Raw genomic sequence first — 17515 nt, 5'->3', positions numbered from 1 at the left:
CCGGTAACACCCTCATCAAGGTATTGACAACATCTACAGCCATCCTCATTTATTTCTGTGGTCATGTTATGGTCTTACAGTAGGTCATCTTATTTCATGACCTCCACAGCTTCCCCATTGAGGTCTCTTAAAATACAAAGCTTTTAAAAGGACAAAAGGGTTCTTTTAGGTGGCTGACATTCAGAATTGCCCTTTGAATGCTCCTCTCCTCTCCCCCGCCTTAGGAGCACTAGCTCTGTAACGCTGTAGGTACGCCGAGCACACCCATGACCACCTCAGACCTGCCTTGGCTTTGGGGGCCACTGGGTGAGCTACTCTGCTTTCTGCGTCACCTTGCTGTCCTGTGCAGGCTCACATTATGAAGAAGTTAAAACCTACCTGTGGCAGCTGAACGCAAGCCTACAACCCCCAGAGACGTACCACAGACCAGCTGAAAAGAGGCTGAAGTTCGGCTAAAAGTACAAACCATGTATGAATGGTTGATGAATCATAGAATCATTTAAGTTGGAAAAGACCTTTAAGATCATCCAGTCCAACCATTAACCTAACATTACCAAGTCCACGACTAAACCAGTTAAGGGTAGAGTAGCAATTTCATGTTTCCTGGCTTGGTGGCTGGATCATTTATAATGAAAGTAAAAACTAGGAATCATTAAGATTGGAAAGGACCTCTAAGATCATCATTCCAATCATCAACCCAACACCACCATGCCCACTAAACCATGTCCCCAAGTGCCACGTCTACCCGTTTTTTGAACACTTCCAGGGATGGTGACTCCACCACCTCTCTGGGCAGCCTGTTCCAATGCTTGACCACTCTTTCCATGAAGAAATTTTTCCTAATATCTAATCTAAATTAGCTGCTCCCCTGATGCAGCTTGAGGCCATTTCCTCTTGTCCTATCGCTAGCTACTTGGGAGAAGAGACCAACACCCACCTCACTACAACCTCCTTTCAGGTAGCTGTAGAGAGCCATAAGGTCTCCCCTCAGCCTCCTCTTCTCCAGGCTAAACAACCCCAGTTCCCTCAGCCGCTCCTCATAAGGCCTGTGCTCCAGACCCTTCACCAGCTTCGTTGCCCTTCTCTGGACATGCTCCAGCACCTCAATGTCCTTCTTGTATTGAGGGGCCCAAAACTGGACACAGTATTCCAGGTGAGGCCTCACCAGTGCTGAGTACAGGGGGACAATCACCTCCCTGCTCCTGCTGGCCACAGCATTCCTGACACAAGCCAGGATGCTGTTGGCCTTCTTGGCCACCTGGGCACACTGCTGGCTCATGTTCAGCCGGCTGTCTACCAACACCCCCAGGTCCTTTTCAGCCAGGCAGCTTTCCAGCCACTCTTCCCCAAGCCTGTAGCGTTGCATGGGGTTGTTCTGACCCAAGTGCAGAACCTGGCACTTGGTCTTGTTAAACCTCATACAGCTGGCCTCGGCCCATCGGTCCAGCCTGTCCAGGTCCCTCTGCAGGGCCATCCTACCCTCCAGCAGATCGACGCTCCCACCCAACTTGGTGTCATCTGCAAACTTACTGAGGCTGCACTCAATCCCCTCATCCAGATTGTTGATAAAGATATTAAACAAGACTGGCCCCAAAACAGCCCTGGGGAACACCGCTCGTGACTGCACCGATGTGCAAAGAATCGGTAGGAGACGAGCAGCTGGCAGGTAGGGGCCACTCTGAAAGTCAACCTGCCCAAGGCTGCCGGGCTTCAGTTCCTTCTGCGATCTGGCAAAGAACTGATATAAAGCATCTGTCAGGACATGGTCTGTTTTCGACAGGCAGATAAGGGGAGGGGAGAAATGAGAAGTACTTTGCTGCTCCTGTTTAGTCTTCCCACTGAACCCTAGGAAAGCTGTTGAGTGCACACAAGGTGCAAGTGCCCTAACAAAACAGGCAGAGAGTATCTCATACCACGACTGTTTTGCACAGGGAAGCTACAGTCTTACTCAAGTGCCTGCGTCCATCAATCCCAGACCCTCTGCTTCATCTCTGAGAGGCTACCAACACAGAAAAGGTAAGCAGCCAGCTGAACTACCATCCCACCCCACTGCTGGTGAGTCACAAGCATCGCTGTGCACATCATTTATTTAAACTGGGCATCAGTGCCAACCTGGATTGGGACAGCATCCCAAAAACCCAACATCTATTTTCATTCTGGGACACACATTTCCTTACACTCCCAGGGCAGAGGCAGCCCCAGGGCAGCTGAAACCAGCCATCTCCACGGCACGCGACTGGGTTCTGCATACAAAGCAGTAAAGCTAAGATACGACCTCCCGCGCTAAAGCGTGCATAGTGTCCACAGACATCGCAACAAGAAGTGCAAGGCAATTGGAGAAACAACACACTTGGAAAAGAGCGATACCAAATGTTTTAATGCTGGAGCTGTGGGACATGTAGCACGTAGGCAGCTGAAAGCAGAGCAAGTCTGCGAACAGGATAACAACCCATAAACCAAGGAGCGCTCAGCCACAAGGCTGGTAATCAAAATGCACTCTGGCAGCGCAGGAACAGGAGGGACGTTACAATAGTACCTCAGGAAACCACTGGCAAACAGTCTGATAGAGAAGGGCTGGCTCATACAATGAGCGGGCCCGTGAAAACGTGTATTTCTACTCTTTCTGTGTAAAAGCTTAGAGGAGGGGAAAATACACTTTACATATTTAAATATATTTAAATATATTTAATTTAAAATACATATTTTAAAAAAAAAAAAAAACCGAACCCCACAACTCTCTTCTGTCCCCTTCACTGGATCTTCACAGAAATTGTCCTGCAGATAGGTTGGCACTGTAGCACCCTGTCAATGCATTAAATTACAAAGAACAATGGAAACAACAAAGCAAACCTCTTCTGCGTGTGTAGCACGCTGACGGGTGTAGGATGCAACAAGCACCAGCGGCAGCACAAAGCCAGGGTGGCAACAGCGGCATCGGGGGAAGAACCAAAGCAGCTCAGGCCAGGAGGGAACCGCAGACCCAGAGACCCACCCGTTCTCCAGCTTTTCAGAAGATTGCACATCAAGAAGCTTAGCCTGCACCCCAGACCACGCACCACCTCAAAAAGCAGAAAAGGGCAGAAATGTTTGTTTTCAGTGGAGCATGCCAGATTATGCTCTGTTCATAGCACTAACTTTGTGGTAGAAGTAATGGCTGGTACATTCGTGCGAAATACCTGAGGCCTTCTCCAACAGCATTTGGCTTGGAAAAGGAAATTTGTAAGCAGAAAGGTAATTCCAGTCACATCTCAAATCTCCTGCTAAACAGCGTGAAAGGGAGTGAAGCAACGGTCTCACCTTGAGCATCACCTGCATCTGAGATGAAGCTGAAAGCAGTGTGCAGAGCAAAGCGAACGAAGAACAGCCAAGCAACAAACAGCAGCTCAAGAAGATGTGGCAGGAAATGTGCTCCCCTCGGTGAGGTCCAAGGACTTACAGTTAATGAAGCCAGTGACAATGTTTTAAATAAAACCGTAAACCATCGTTTGAGAACAGTTAGAGGGTGCACGCTATCTTAGAGTACCCATACAAGACACTATCACCTGTGGACTGAAGGTGATGACCTGCATGCTTTAGGAAGAGGTTGGCCTTCACGTTTCAGCTGATTTCTTTCTAGTTAAGCTATCGACCTTTTTCACAACTTACCCTTGCTGCTCAGAAAGCTCTAGCTGTGAGGCCCAGCCACACATCCACAAGCTTAAAGGCCAGCGTTCATAGGAACAAGCATTTTCTCCCATTATCAGCCCACTGTCTAGGTGTTTTATAGCAAATAAGGAAGGAACCTATTTGCAGCCCTCACTCCTGCAGCTTTCAGATAGGAATACTATTCAGTTGCCCTCATTAGCACCGCAAGGAGCAATGCTTTGATCTCATACTTAATAGCATGAGGCCAAATGTCTAGAAGCTTTACAGGAGAGAGCATCTGCAGCCTAGCCCCTGCCTCAAGATCCAATATCAGGATCTTCCCACCGGTATAGGCTTCCAGCACGCCAGGGTGTGGGATATCCGTGATCCCGTCTGGCAGACGGCTGAATGTCGCACATTCTAAACTTCCAGACAGCATCATCTGGAGGACGACGACAAAAATGCCTGCAGCCGCTATTTAAAGCTGCTGAATATTCTGGTGTGTCTGATAGTGGCAGGCAGAGACACATTCAGTGATGGACGATGAGGACCCTCACAGGCATGGCCATGACAAGCAGGTTCTCATGGGTTGTTAAGTCTCATGTAAGCTTTTAACAAACCAAGTGTAGAATACTGCAGGATGCATGAACAAGGACAGAAGCCTGATGTTATATCCCATGCAACATACAGCATACGCCTACATATACACAATGATGTAACAACACTGGGGTGGAAGCAGTAGACAACCAGGCCCACTCTGCCGCCTTTACTAGAAAATCTGCTGAGTTCCTGGCCGTCTCTCAAGCAGTCAATTGCTCTTCCCAGGTCATCATTCCAGGGGGCTTCATTTCTATGAGACTCTGCTTTCAGACAGTGTTCAGCAGGCCCTAAGATGCAATTACTACTATGGTTCAGATAGATATCTAAGTTGCCTGCAGTCTACATCACAAAATTCACTCTAGGCTACATGGCCTTTGGGAATGCAACAAGAGAATGGCCCATTGCTTCCTGCCACCAGGCAGCAATTAATACTGTCAAAAACCTACCACGCTCTTACTCCCAAATGCTTAGAGACCGTCTTTTGCTGATTAAGTACTCTTAAGTACTAAGAGGTAATGAAGCAAGTTGCCTTTGGCAGGAAGATGGGTTGTCACGCTGACTCTCTCAAAGACAGCTGGCCTCACCACTGGAATTGCACTCCTGATGTACAACAACCCTTGGGGTTCATGGGTACACTTCAGCCTCCTCGCCAGCAACAGCATCCTGGGACTAACATAAACACACACAAACCTACCCTTGACCCAGCAAACTCCTTGTTTCTTGTTTCACACCCTTTCTGCTGCAGACAAGAGCTGCCGTGCAATGGTGACCCAGGCTGTTAAACCTTATTTCTACATTCGTAAATATTTTTACAGCAGTGTGTAGAGTATCCCCCTGTTTTATACAGGGAGAAACCAAAGCTCAAAGAGGTGCTGCAAATCGCCTGCAGCCAGCAGACCAGTGGCGGACTTGGCAACCAAGTCATCTCCTACGGGCCAGCCCAGCGCCTGGGTGGCGTGGACACACTGCCTGCCTCCCAGCAGGGCCCTCGGCTTGGGAGAAGGCAAGAGCATCCTGTTTCCTTTGGAACAGTTCGGTCCCTCTTTGGAACAGAGCACAGTCCCAAAGCGCCGTGTGCTTTCACTCATAAAACACTGCACTCAAGCAAGCTCTTGGCGTGACAGCAGCTAAGCCAAGAAGACCTAAAGGACTTCTCATATCTCCCCCCTCCAACTCCATACACTTGAACGTAAAGAAACAACTACATCCCTCTGGTAGAAAAAGGCAGCACCAAAATAACTGGAGCGTCCCAGTAAAAATAAAAAGAAGACACTTCGTGTCCAACTTTGGGATGCAAAGTGAGCAGGTCTGTGCCTGTGCCTGTCAGAATCACTGTGCAAGGTGAGGGACATGAAATGCCACCAGCTGGGGCACCAGGACATTGCCAGGGCAAGGGGGAGAGGAATGCTAAGGCTTGCTTAACATTAACAGACATATGTATCTGGAACAGTTATTCCTTTACAGCCTCATAAATTAGTGAGCCCATAAAAACAGGAGCCTTGAGAAGGACATGCCAAAACCCTGCCATGCAAACCATGTTAATTATGATAATAGGCAGATTTTAATAAGCCAGTTCCTGGCTCCCGCACTTTCACCTATAAAACACACATATTTCCAAGGTCAGGGGATCTCAGAAATACCTGCCAGCCATCTAATCGTCTAAACCCCAGTGGCTCAAAAACCATGTTAGTGGGATTGTCACACCCCATATCCCTTTGAATTTTTCTAGTTTAAAAAAAAAAAAAAAAAAAAAAAAAAAATCAGATGAAAGACAACTCCTCCTCTGTAAACCCCAATCTAGTCACAGCAATGAAACAAATGTCTCGGCACAGGCGGTGGTAGTGGTAAAGGGGACAGAAGGGCAAGAGGAGGGAGATGAAAGAACGGTAAATCATCTTCTCCAGACGACGGGACTGGGGAGCTCCTGGATTCCTGGCTGCGCAGTTCTGGCAGCTGACGCTGCTCTTCCTCCGATGCCCTGGCAGAGAGTCAGGCAGCACTGCTGTCCGCTTCAAACATCTGCCAGCCCAGCCCATTGGAAGTGTGTCTGTGCTGAACGCTGGAGCATGGAAGGTGAGGAGGGGGAGCCCGCCGGATCAGCTAAGACTTCAGCTCCCGGTCAGGTTTCATGCTGAAGGGCTCCAGCCTCTCGCTCTCTGGCAGCATGCTGTTCAGCCTCTCCATCAGCGGGATTGTCTGGTCGATGCCCATCTGTATACGGCGGAGGATGGCAGACATCTCGTTGACCTTCTGGATCTGCTCCGCATACTTGGCATACTTCTTCTGGCGCTCCTGCATGAAGCTATAAAGAGTTTCCACAGAGAGGTCCATCTGTTTAAAAACAACAAGCAGAGTAAGGCGCATTAGGCTGACTGTTGCCACAGGCCTTTCAGCATGTTGTCTTTCCTAAAAGCAATTGAGAAGCATGTTAGACGCCCCACTGGAGCTACCAGCCAGGTACAAAGGAGCTCCTCTGTTGGGGCACGACAAGTTTGTCATGAAACAGAATGATTCATAGCTGTATACCAGGGAGGACATATGACCACCTCAGTTCTACACACACCCAAACGTTGAGTATTTGATCAGAAAATTCTTTATTTATGGGGTTGAAAGCCAGCAGGCACTGCCAGGGATTTTCCAATAAAGTATACCCATATCCTCCAAGTTATCCAAACCCAGGGAACTCACAGCCTCCGCCTACACTTGTACTATATTTTTAGTGGAGAAGGTTTATTTGCAAGCATTAAGCTCTACCATAGTTGCCAGTGCTAATTTCATCAGCTTAGCCAGGTTACTCTGCGACTAAGCCACTGCTGTTATTACCATCGTCGTCTGGAAAACTCCTGCCTTGGGAAAGATCCACAACGGATTGCTAGTGTCCCTAATTTCCCCGAATCCTAAAAATAAATGTGTTATGAGTGACCCCAGGAGAGACATTAAGTAAATCAGCCATGCAATTAAACACAGTAAGTACCCAAACATGGCTCTAGCGTGATGACAATGACAGGAACTGCCGTGCTATTCCTGCCATTGAGTGACGAAGGTAGCCTTTATAATTCACAGCCCAACTTTCTCTTCAGCCAGACCTGTAAACTCCAGGCGGGATTCAGCCAATAGCTACTAGTACCATATGCACATGAGCCAAGTCAGATGGCTTAAGCTGTTTTTACATGTTGTAAGATATACCATGTATTCAGAGAGTTTGGTAACAGATCTGCTCCAAGCTCGGTTGCTTTGGCTCACTGTAGCTGTGTTCAACAACCCCAGTTGCACCACTGTGATGGCTCTTCAAAATCTCTGAGCAGTTGGAATGCATCCTGCAACCACGCTCTGTCACGGTGGAAAGTAGTCCCCTCACTTGGGAGTTGGCGCATGCCCACAGTGGCTGCCCAGTGAAGGGCACGAGCAGACACATGCTGACCAGTTTTAGCCCACTGCCTCCTCCTTATCGTTGTTTTTCCGAACCTCTCCCATCTAATTACCCCCAGAGGAAGGAGGTCACCAGTCACGACGAAGCAGCCTCAGGGAATCACTGCTGAAGACTCCTGGTCTACCAGGAGCCCCCAGTTCAAACAACATCCCTCACTTTAACTGTGTGACAGTCAACCCATTCAGTAGAGGACAGAGACGATACCTGTCATCAGGGACAACACAAATTCATTGGTGCACTGCTAAAAAACAAGCCATGCCAACCAAATCCGACCTACATAGCACTTAATGGGCAAGTGTAATCCTGACCCAACACGCAGTGGTGCGGGACTGTAGGGGAGAGCCTGCCACAAGGGGAGGATCGGGCAGAAGCAGTGCAAAGCTGGAAGGGGGATCCCCCACGGAGGAGGGAAGTCCCACCCGACCAAGCACTACCGTCCCGCTGGCGACAGCAGTGTTTGACACTGGGGGAAAAACTAGGAGAGCAGTGTTTGCTGACAAACATCCCTTTCAAGCCCTGGGGAAGGGGTCAAGACAAAAGAAGTTGGGCAAGAAAATACTTTATTGAGATACCCAAGTTACAAACAGCATTGAAAACAAACACACAAGTTTCCGCTGAACTGTCATGGGGATTAGGAAGCATTTTTTTTTCTCCTATCACCTCCATCAGAGCTGGATACAGTATCAATTAACCTTTTATTTCATCTGTATTTTCTAGTGCTCTCAGGCCAAATTCTTCCTCTTTGCCTGTGTGCTTTCCTGTGAATTCCTCCCTCCACGCTTTCATGCATGGGACAAAATAAAAACCAGCAGAGCAGGAAACTCCAAATAGAGTGGAAACAATTTAAGCCTACACAGGGGTTTCTATTAAAACCCTAGCTTAATAATTTAGTAGCTTGGCGCTAGCTCTGTAAATTAGAGTGTGTAAAAAACAGACCACCACCAGGTCTGCACGGGATGGAAGTAAATTCAATCCAGCATCTAAAAATGTCCCACCTAATGAGAGACAGTGGTGTGGAGTGGCAGCCAGTCGGAAACCTGCCAAAAGCCAGCACGCCTCATTAAACTGAGCAGCACGGGGACCCAGGCAGAAACCTCCTCTGGTGTTGAAGTTCTCCTCCACAGGCAGGTTCTCCACACAGCTTCACAACATTGTGCAAGAGGCAAAGCATGCATCTACCAAGCTCTGAAACAAAAAAACCAAAGGCCCCCTTTTCTCTCCATTCCAATAATTTTCATCTGTTGACTTCTAGGCTCCTTGTGTAAATATCAGTATGTCCACTTACTGGAGGGGAACATGGGGAAAAGCTCAAGCTGACCTGCAAAAGGAAGAAGAAATGCAGAGTAGCCTTCCAAGCTCTTTGCTACTTTTGGACACATTCACAATGGCTATAAAAAAAGCTGCCTCACAAAAAAGAGAAAGGGTGGAAGTGAGTGTTTCCTCTGGTTTCCCTACACCTAGTGTTCAAGTTTGTCTGCTGCGGGAGGCCACGGCAACTGCACAGCCAGCGACATGACAAGGGGGACTGAAGTTGAGTAACTGTGAGGAAAGGCCAATTTTTACTCAGACTGAACCTAGTTTTTTTTAACTGGGGTGGGGGGCGGGGACGGACACATGGGACACGGACGACAGGGGACGGGGGCGGGGACGGGACCCACACCACCAAAAAACCTCTACGTGTTAACTCCTGTATATAAATGCCAATGCCTCTTTGCAGCTTTCCTTGAAGCAGGCCTAAATACACACTTACATCCTTCCTGCCTCCTCCCCCTCCAAGGGAGCTCCTCCAGTGCCAGACCTTGTGCTTTTACCTCTCCTGGCACGCAGTCCCATTCCTCTGGTGCTCCGACTGGGCCTTCAGTTGCAGGACTCAGAGTGTCAGCCCTACTTACCCACCACAGAGACTAAAACTGTCCTTTGGGAATCTGCAATGAACAGGGAACGCGCATAACAATCCGCTTAATTCCCATCTATTTAATTCCATACAGTAGCAATAAAAAGCATCTGGAGAAAGGGAGCTTAGGCAAGTCTTTTCCCTCGCCTACAGCCAAGGCAGTCCATGCTTTTCAAGACACCCTCGAGGGTCAGATGAGTGAATTTGCCTACTCTCGAGCAGGTCCCATCAACGCCCAGCTCCTATACACGAGGCCCGGACACAGTCTCTTCTGAAAAAGCACTCAGGTCTCACCCTTCTTGCTCATCCCTGGCTGAGAAGCTCTCTGGGAAGCCCAGCGAGACGCCTCAGAGTCAGCAGCTCTTCCACTGCCCTACAACCATCTGCAAGCGTTTATTTGAGCCATTGTTTCTGCTCTGCTTACTTCAAGCTTCCTACTATGCCAGGCCACCACAGTTGCAAGGAACTCCCCTGTCAGCAGGTCACCACCCTGTACCCATAAACCATGACAGACGTGGAGCTGCGCTGTCACCAGCCCCTCCATGGCTTCACCATCACCAGTTTCTCCTTCAGGCATCACCACTGAGTAAGCTACTATCGTGCCCAACTAACAGATAGAGAAGAGTTTAGAGAGTCAAAAGACTGGTCCTGATGACTGTTATGAAGCAACAGAACAAAAGCAGAAGGCAGAGCCCAGCATGTAAGGTCCCAGTCCTAATACTCATCAAAGCGAGAGGTTCTGCCCAGCCTGGTCTTGAGGAAAAAAGACGTGTTCTCAGTGAAGGTGTGAGAGCTCCCAATGCCTATTTTATTTCTTTCCAGAAATAATTCCTCCTGTTAAAGTAGCAAACCTGAGGCTGGATGTGCCTGGAGTAGAAGACAGGACTTTTTTCCCCTTCCTACACTGAAAAGGGTGGAAGAGTTTTTTTCAGTTTTTCTTTTAGGAGTATAGTATCATAAAAATGGAGAAGCCTAAAACTCACCTTCCAGCATGACATACTTTTTTTGTACAGCCAGTGACATTCAGAATTTGGGTCTGTTTCTATTTCAAAGCTCATGACTCCTCCGTGGATCAGTAGCAGCAGGATGGTAATTTACACCTCAGCTTCACATTTTAAACATGAAATGACATCTACTGGGCTTTTCTTTTCCTCAAATGAAAACAGATTCATAACTACATCCAACAACAGTGCAAGACGGATAATCCCCCACTTAAAAGGGCCCCAGCACTACACCATTCACATTGTCAACCAGTAAGGGCTCGCAGACTCTCCTGTGTGTTACACAGGCCCATTTGTAACAACACACTGATGAAACACAAAAACAATTGAGGGGACTTTCAGACATCTTGCACACCACAAATTCTTGCATTCATTTTAGAATTCTTCTTGGCCCACACTGCCAAGCAGAATAAAGACGTTAATTTAGCCCACAAAAAGACTGAGGTCAGCACTGGACACTGCCCAATTCTTTTCAAGAGACCATACTGAAAGCAAACCAGTGCCCTATATATACCTCTTACCTGGCATGGTTTTATAGCACCTCTGTCATGGGCATGTAAGTGTCCTGAGCTCTTGGAAACAGAGGTCACATCTTGTTAGTTCAATGACCGAGACTGAAAATTACAGCTAGACACATCTTCCCCGTTTGCAGAACATGCAAATGCAATCAGAAGTTTGTTAAACTTGGAATCAAATTTCTAGAGGGGCACTGCTGACATTCGTAAGAAAACAAATACATCTCATAAGAGGATGCTCTGTCATTCCCAGCTTCTCCACTCCCTCCTTAAAATGCCAATAAGGTAAGATGACATTTTGCTTCCCCCCCACTCAGCAACAGCCTTCAAGAGCTCAGCTAGACATCCATGTGTCCCACGTCCCTCTGCCCTAATGATTTACTGTTAGCTCCCATCCCCTATGGCTGCCACTCAAAAAACCCCCCACAGCAATTCGGGCGCAATCCTTATTCCAGAAAGTTCACTTGCTAGAACTGCGCTCCAAGCACAAGTGGCCTTTCCCTTCACGTCGTCAGGTGCCTGGCTGGGGTTAAATGAACTCCTTCCTGCAGCTGCACAAAAACCACATCAGAAAGTGACAGGCAGAAACATGACTGCATGGAATATTAGTCACGATGTGCTGGTGTGAAAATACTTTTCAATCAACGCACTTAAAACTGAAGACAGCTCCTCTTTCTGTACTGCTCGAAAACAAATGTGCTCAGTGAATGGCTTTTTTTTCCTCTTCCCCTCTCTCTCTTTGATAATGTCACGCAAAGTTAGCACAATAGATCGTGATGACTTCCTGATGATGGGAACATCCTCTGTTTCTCCCACTCATCCCACACACTGCTGATAAACTTACTGGGTAGCATCTTTACCAGGGTAGAAAAGAGAGACACCCAGCCAAGGATCCCAGGTCCTTCTCTTCAGCATCAGTCATGAGTACAGTTCTCATGAGTACCCTTTCTTTGCGCCACTGTCAGGTAAACAATTATAATTTCTGTTTAAATTTTGATATCACATCCAAGACCTAATCCCATGCCAAAATGTTCCTTTTGCTCCTTCTGTAATTTGACATTGCTGTAAACAATTGCCAAGGAGTTATTCAGTCTAAGCATTGCACAGATCGTAGTCAAGTTAGAGAATGAAAAGTAACCATTTTAACTGGCTCTAACATTGAGTTTTATTAATACTAACAGGTACATCAGGGCCCTTACTTACTTCAAAAGATCTACAGCTAAATCTATACCTGGTCCCTTAGAGCTATAGTAGATACACGATAGTGTAAGATAGGCTGCTGCTCCTGAAACATCAAGATTTAACTATTTTGGGAGACCTTAGGTTGCACAAAAGAATTCAGAATTCAAAAGAGTCAGAAAGCTCATTCCTGAAATTAGCTTTTCCACCTTCCTGCATATTGCGTTATTGGACAGGATATGTTTGTCGCTACCCTGCGGTCTGACCTCCACAGCCCACGTCTCCCTCAGCTCCAACTCGAGCCTTCCCCGCTTGGAGCTACCAGCATCCCTCTGCCAACTGGCAGTCCCCCAAGCTTAAGTTATGACTGCTATTGCTAACTGTTGCTAAAAAAAGAGTCCTAAAGCTACGATTAAAACAATATCTACCTCTCACCCAGCACTAATGAACAAGTAGACTTCCAAGTGCTTGAAAAAGCACAGCCCCACTTCACGGAGGTGGGAGAAGACTGAGAGCAAAGCCCAACAACCAGCAGCCATCTGGAATCTGGTGCTGTAGATGCTATAGCCAGCTCTCCAGCTTGGATACATCTTGTATCACAGCCCTGTTCCACTGGACTTTCTTTACTTACATTTCCCTCAACACCACAGCTACTTATCATCCTTCTCTCTCAAAACAGCTAAACCATAACATAAGCAAGTTAAACGCAGGGCACAGTTTCATATTACACAAAATCCAATGCAATCCCAGGCTGCAAAGCAGCAGTCCCACCCCTCATCTTCAAATTAGCTGTATGATCATAAGTTCTGTACAGAAGTCAGGCAGGGGAGAACAAAACCACTCAGTCTTCCCAGGCTCTCTTTTCTTCAGTGATTTGGTCTTCTGTCCTATTAGCTTGGTGGCCTGACCCTTCAGCATGACAGTCACAAAAGTGGCAGGAACACCATGTGAAGAGAAGCACAATCTCTCCCACTGCACGTGTTCCTGGATCTTCTGGATCCTAACTCAGCATTTGCTGTTGCTGTGTCAGACTTAAAAACACAACAAGATGCTTGGGGGGGGCGGGGGAGGGGCAGAAATCTGATTTTATCAGTAGGTTTACTGAAACATCACTAAGAAAAGGTTAAAGTAATTTCTAGCTCATTGACTTTGACTAGTAAGAACACTTTTTTTTAGAGCTTTCAATTGCTGCTTTCATAGAACAATCTACATCCATTTAAAAAGGCATCTCTAAAATTTATCAAGACTAAAAAATGTTATGTTACATTCAAAGCATTAGAAATGCTTCCACATCTCTCCTAAATTACAAAGTTTAAGAAAAATAAACAACAAAGCCACCCAGACAATACATAAGATAAATGAACAACGTCCTCACAAAACCTCTCTTCTGTGGAGTACAACTCCACAGAAAGGAATCAGAAACCCCTAGCCTGTCTTCAATTAGCTGTTCCTAGAGAAAGAAAAATCTGTATCTGTTACAGAGTGATCTGTTGCTTAAACAATAACTTGCACAACTCTATTTCAGAGTACCTAATAATTCTGCTACAAAAAACGGCCTTCAATTCCCTCATTTCCCGATTTTACACTGCTGCCATATTACTCATTCAACACACTCCTATATCCAGCCAGAGCTTGAATGTTACAGGACAACAGCACTTGCAAATGTTATTTACCCTTAGGGCTTTATTTTATCATAAATTTCAGTTCTGTACTTTTAACATGTCAGAATGACTGGCTTTAAGCAAGTTGGTTTTCCTGTCAAGAATAAGCTCCAATTTGAAAAGAGATGACCACTATCATTAATGCAATGTTTCTCAGAAAACACCACCGTTCTCATTTCAGAATGAAAAGGTGTTATCTAAAATAGTCAGGATCATTACATTTGCAAGCCATCTGATCTAATGATATTATTCTCAGCTTCACACTTGGGGCCTGATAGCTGCAGGTCTTCTTTCCCAGATACCCTACAGAAGGTCTTTCAAAATTATTCAAAAAGGGATGCTAACCTTTGCCATATTTAGTCAAGGTTAGACACACTAGAAGAAAGCATTTTCTAGAAGGGAACATGACTTAAGAAGAAAAAGCTCTGAAATCTGGTCTCAGAGCATGCAAAGGAGCTCAGTTTTAAGCATTTCCTACAGTTTGTGAAGTGGTAAAAGGATTTTCTAGGACTCCCTCTTTTTTTTGTCTGGGGAATGGCAGACAAAGATGGGTTCAAGCACCATGCCATACTTACACAGCCAGTCCAACACATCTGGTTGCATCAGACCTACCTCCCATGTGCTGTGCAGATGGCCGGTACACACGCGAGAAGGCTGAAGCATGAGATGTGCAAGGGCACAAGCCCAGCAGTCAGGAATTGGGGATTTCTGGACATCTGACGGCCCAGACGAAGCTTCTGCTCTTTCCCTGACAGCCACAGTTCTCATAGAAAATGTCCAAATCAACAACTTCTCACCACAGAAACTCAAAGGTATATCAGCTCTAACAAAGTTAGCCATTGATAATCTGAAAATTTTTTGAAAGATCTTTTTGAAGCTCTACATCAGCTCTTTCATGTTCAAACAGAACATGAAATCAGTCAAGTACCTCCCAGTGATTATGAGAATGGCAGGATCTACTCCTTCATTCCCAAAGAGCTACTTTCAAGACTGACTCCACCATATTTGCACAGTGCCGAAGCTCAAACGTCGCAGCACTTTTCTGGAGGTCACAACATCTGATAGCAAGTTTTTGGCTTCAGGAAAGCCTCAAGGAAATCTTGAGCACTGTAGAGCATTTTCATAGCAAGCTCTTCTGAGGCTGTAGACTACTATTCAAAATACGATAACAAGAGTACATACCACCAACAATGATCAATTCAGACAGAAGTTCAATGAGTGAGTAGTGGTAACTCTAATCCACTCTGAGCATCCATTTTTATTGTATTGAGCCACAGTGGCCTCAAGTTTCACAGAAGGCTGAGTATTTCCCTCTTCTTGTTTATGTCTATAAATGGTTCTCTAGAAGAACTGATCAAAAGCAAGAAGGCATTTGAAAATGTACACTATGACCTGGCAGGAGAACTTACAATTGAAAAGTAAGTAGTTAATCTTCAGTTCCCATATAGCTTAGGTTGGGCATAAGCACAAATTAAATTCTACGGACTGGATTAAGCAAAAAGAAAGCTATGACCCAAGAATCCTTCCTGACCTTAAAAACTCTTCTAAATTCCTTGCCATAAACTGCTGTTACAGTGATTTGTTTTACAACTACCTGAGCACCTTTTTCAGCTGAAATTCACCTGATTTGGGATTTTATCTTTTAGATAATTTGTCAGTCCCAGCAATTGGTCTTCAAATACACCACCTTCTCTTCTGGGGGGGGGAGAATCTTATTTCTTGTCTACTACACCACAGTTTGGCACAGTTCATACACCTGATTACAGAGTATTCTATTATACTATAATTCAGCGTTTTATCCAGGCTTCCAGAGGTAGATGACACATCCAGTCAGGAACAATGCCCACACAAATTAACTACTAGTAAATTATATGTTTCATACCTCTAGAGCAGTGTTGAAATAATGGTTAATAATGTTCTCATAGAGAAACATTCATGCCCCAATGATACAGAAACATTAAGGAAACCCTACCCTTCATAAAACCAAGATGGACAGATTACTTGCACTAAGGCTTTGTAATACTTTCAACATGAAGTCATCTCTGCAGATCACATCTGATTGTTATCAGAATGCTAATTATAGGGCTGCTAACACAAGGTCAACCCCTCTCCCCCAGCCTACCACCTAGCATCTTTAAGTCATCAGTGCAACTCCAAATATTTGCAAATAGTATTGGCTAACCTATCTAAAATGATCAAACTGCTAAACAGCTTTTAGCCAACATTCCTGACACCTCCCTTCCCCCTCAGCCTCCCCCCCTGCAATGGTCACTTAGGGGTAGAGTTGACACCTTGAAAATTTAAATTCAACATTGAAACAGGAGGTAATTGTTAAGAATGAAAGCCTGTAAAGTGACTTTTCCTGTATCAACACAGGGAGCAAGAAGACCATTTTCAATGTACGTTAAGCCCAGACTTATTTAGAAAGAGAAATCATACCATTTTTGGTCTTCATTTGGCTAAGCCAAAGAAGTAAAGCTTTTCCAGTTTCCTCCCAGAGGTTCTCCACTCCCCTGGCATCCTTATAGCCCTTCTGTTTTACTATAAACTTGTCTTCCTTGAACATAGCGAGAGCTGTGCGCGGTGTGTCAGACGAGATCATCTCACAGCCTTGTGCAATACAATCAACATGTTCCTATTTCTCGTGGCAGTACTTTGCATGATACAGCCCAGGCTGATGCTTGCTTTCTTCCTATCTCAAATCTGTTCCGTGCACAAATTCAGTATCAAGTCTGCTAACTCAGGAATGGACTTCAATACTTCTTATTCTTATTTGAAGATCTAAAATGTTTTTGGGCGGGGTGGGTGGTTTTTTGTTTGGTTGTTGTTGTTGTCTGGGTTTTTTTCCACCTCGGGAAACAAGGCTAGAATAAGAAACCCAGTTTCCTAGTTTAAACAGGCTGTGAGAAGAAACTGAATTCTATTCCTTGTGGTACCTGATAATCATAAACTCCATGCACTAATCCTGATGAAAGCGTTAACATAAGGCTTAGCATACTAGACTTCCAATCTTCAGTGCCAGTCTCTTAAGCATCTAAGGTCTATAATAATACAAACTTTTCTGACTGCTAGATGCTTGTTTAAGTTTAATTTTCTACTCTTTCTTGGAAATTTGGTGGTAGAAAGGATTCCAGCGTAGGTCTTTTCTCAAAAGGCCGTAAGAAACCAAAGCACAATAGAAGGGAACGTGCTGGAACTGATTTCACACATATATTCTAGGAGGGAGGGACTGGTCTTTTTTATGACACCAAATAAAGCAGTGCATGTTAATGCAGCAGATTTCAGGCTGTCACAAGTGCAAACAATCTTACTCTTCCTTAATAACTGCTACATCACTTTATAAAGTTCATGTACAACAGAGCACTGGCCATCTGCCTTGGGCATACACAGCAAGACATTCATTCTATGTATTGAAGTAACAATTGTGAAGCTTTTTCAAAAGCAGTTTCCCATTTTGATGCTGGCTGGTTAAGACACCACCCCACCACTTGAGAATTCAAGCACATCAGGCTGGAGAAAAATGAGCAAGATCAACTAGAGGACATGAAGGTAGTTTCCAGTTTAACAACCCTGCAACCATTTATTTCTGCATGATGTTAAGTTTGTGAATG

At 45.6% G+C, this 17515-nt stretch overlaps 1 protein-coding gene across 1 annotated transcript in view; it reads right to left on the bottom strand.

The window, feature by feature from the left end:
• Positions 1-6324: 6324 nt before the first annotated feature.
• BORCS5 (BLOC-1 related complex subunit 5) overlaps positions 6325-17515 on the bottom strand; it is a 73895-nt gene continuing 62704 nt past the window's right edge. The window contains exon 4 of the mRNA XM_075727534.1: positions 6325-6555. Within this exon, the coding sequence (XP_075583649.1) occupies positions 6325-6555 (231 nt within the window). The remainder of the gene's footprint in view (positions 6556-17515) is intronic.

The sequence above is a fragment of the Pelecanus crispus genome, chromosome 1, assembly GCF_030463565.1.
Source record: "Pelecanus crispus isolate bPelCri1 chromosome 1, bPelCri1.pri, whole genome shotgun sequence".
Taxonomy (NCBI): Eukaryota; Metazoa; Chordata; class Aves; order Pelecaniformes; family Pelecanidae; genus Pelecanus; species Pelecanus crispus.
This window is presented reverse-complemented; position numbering and strand designations above follow the sequence as displayed.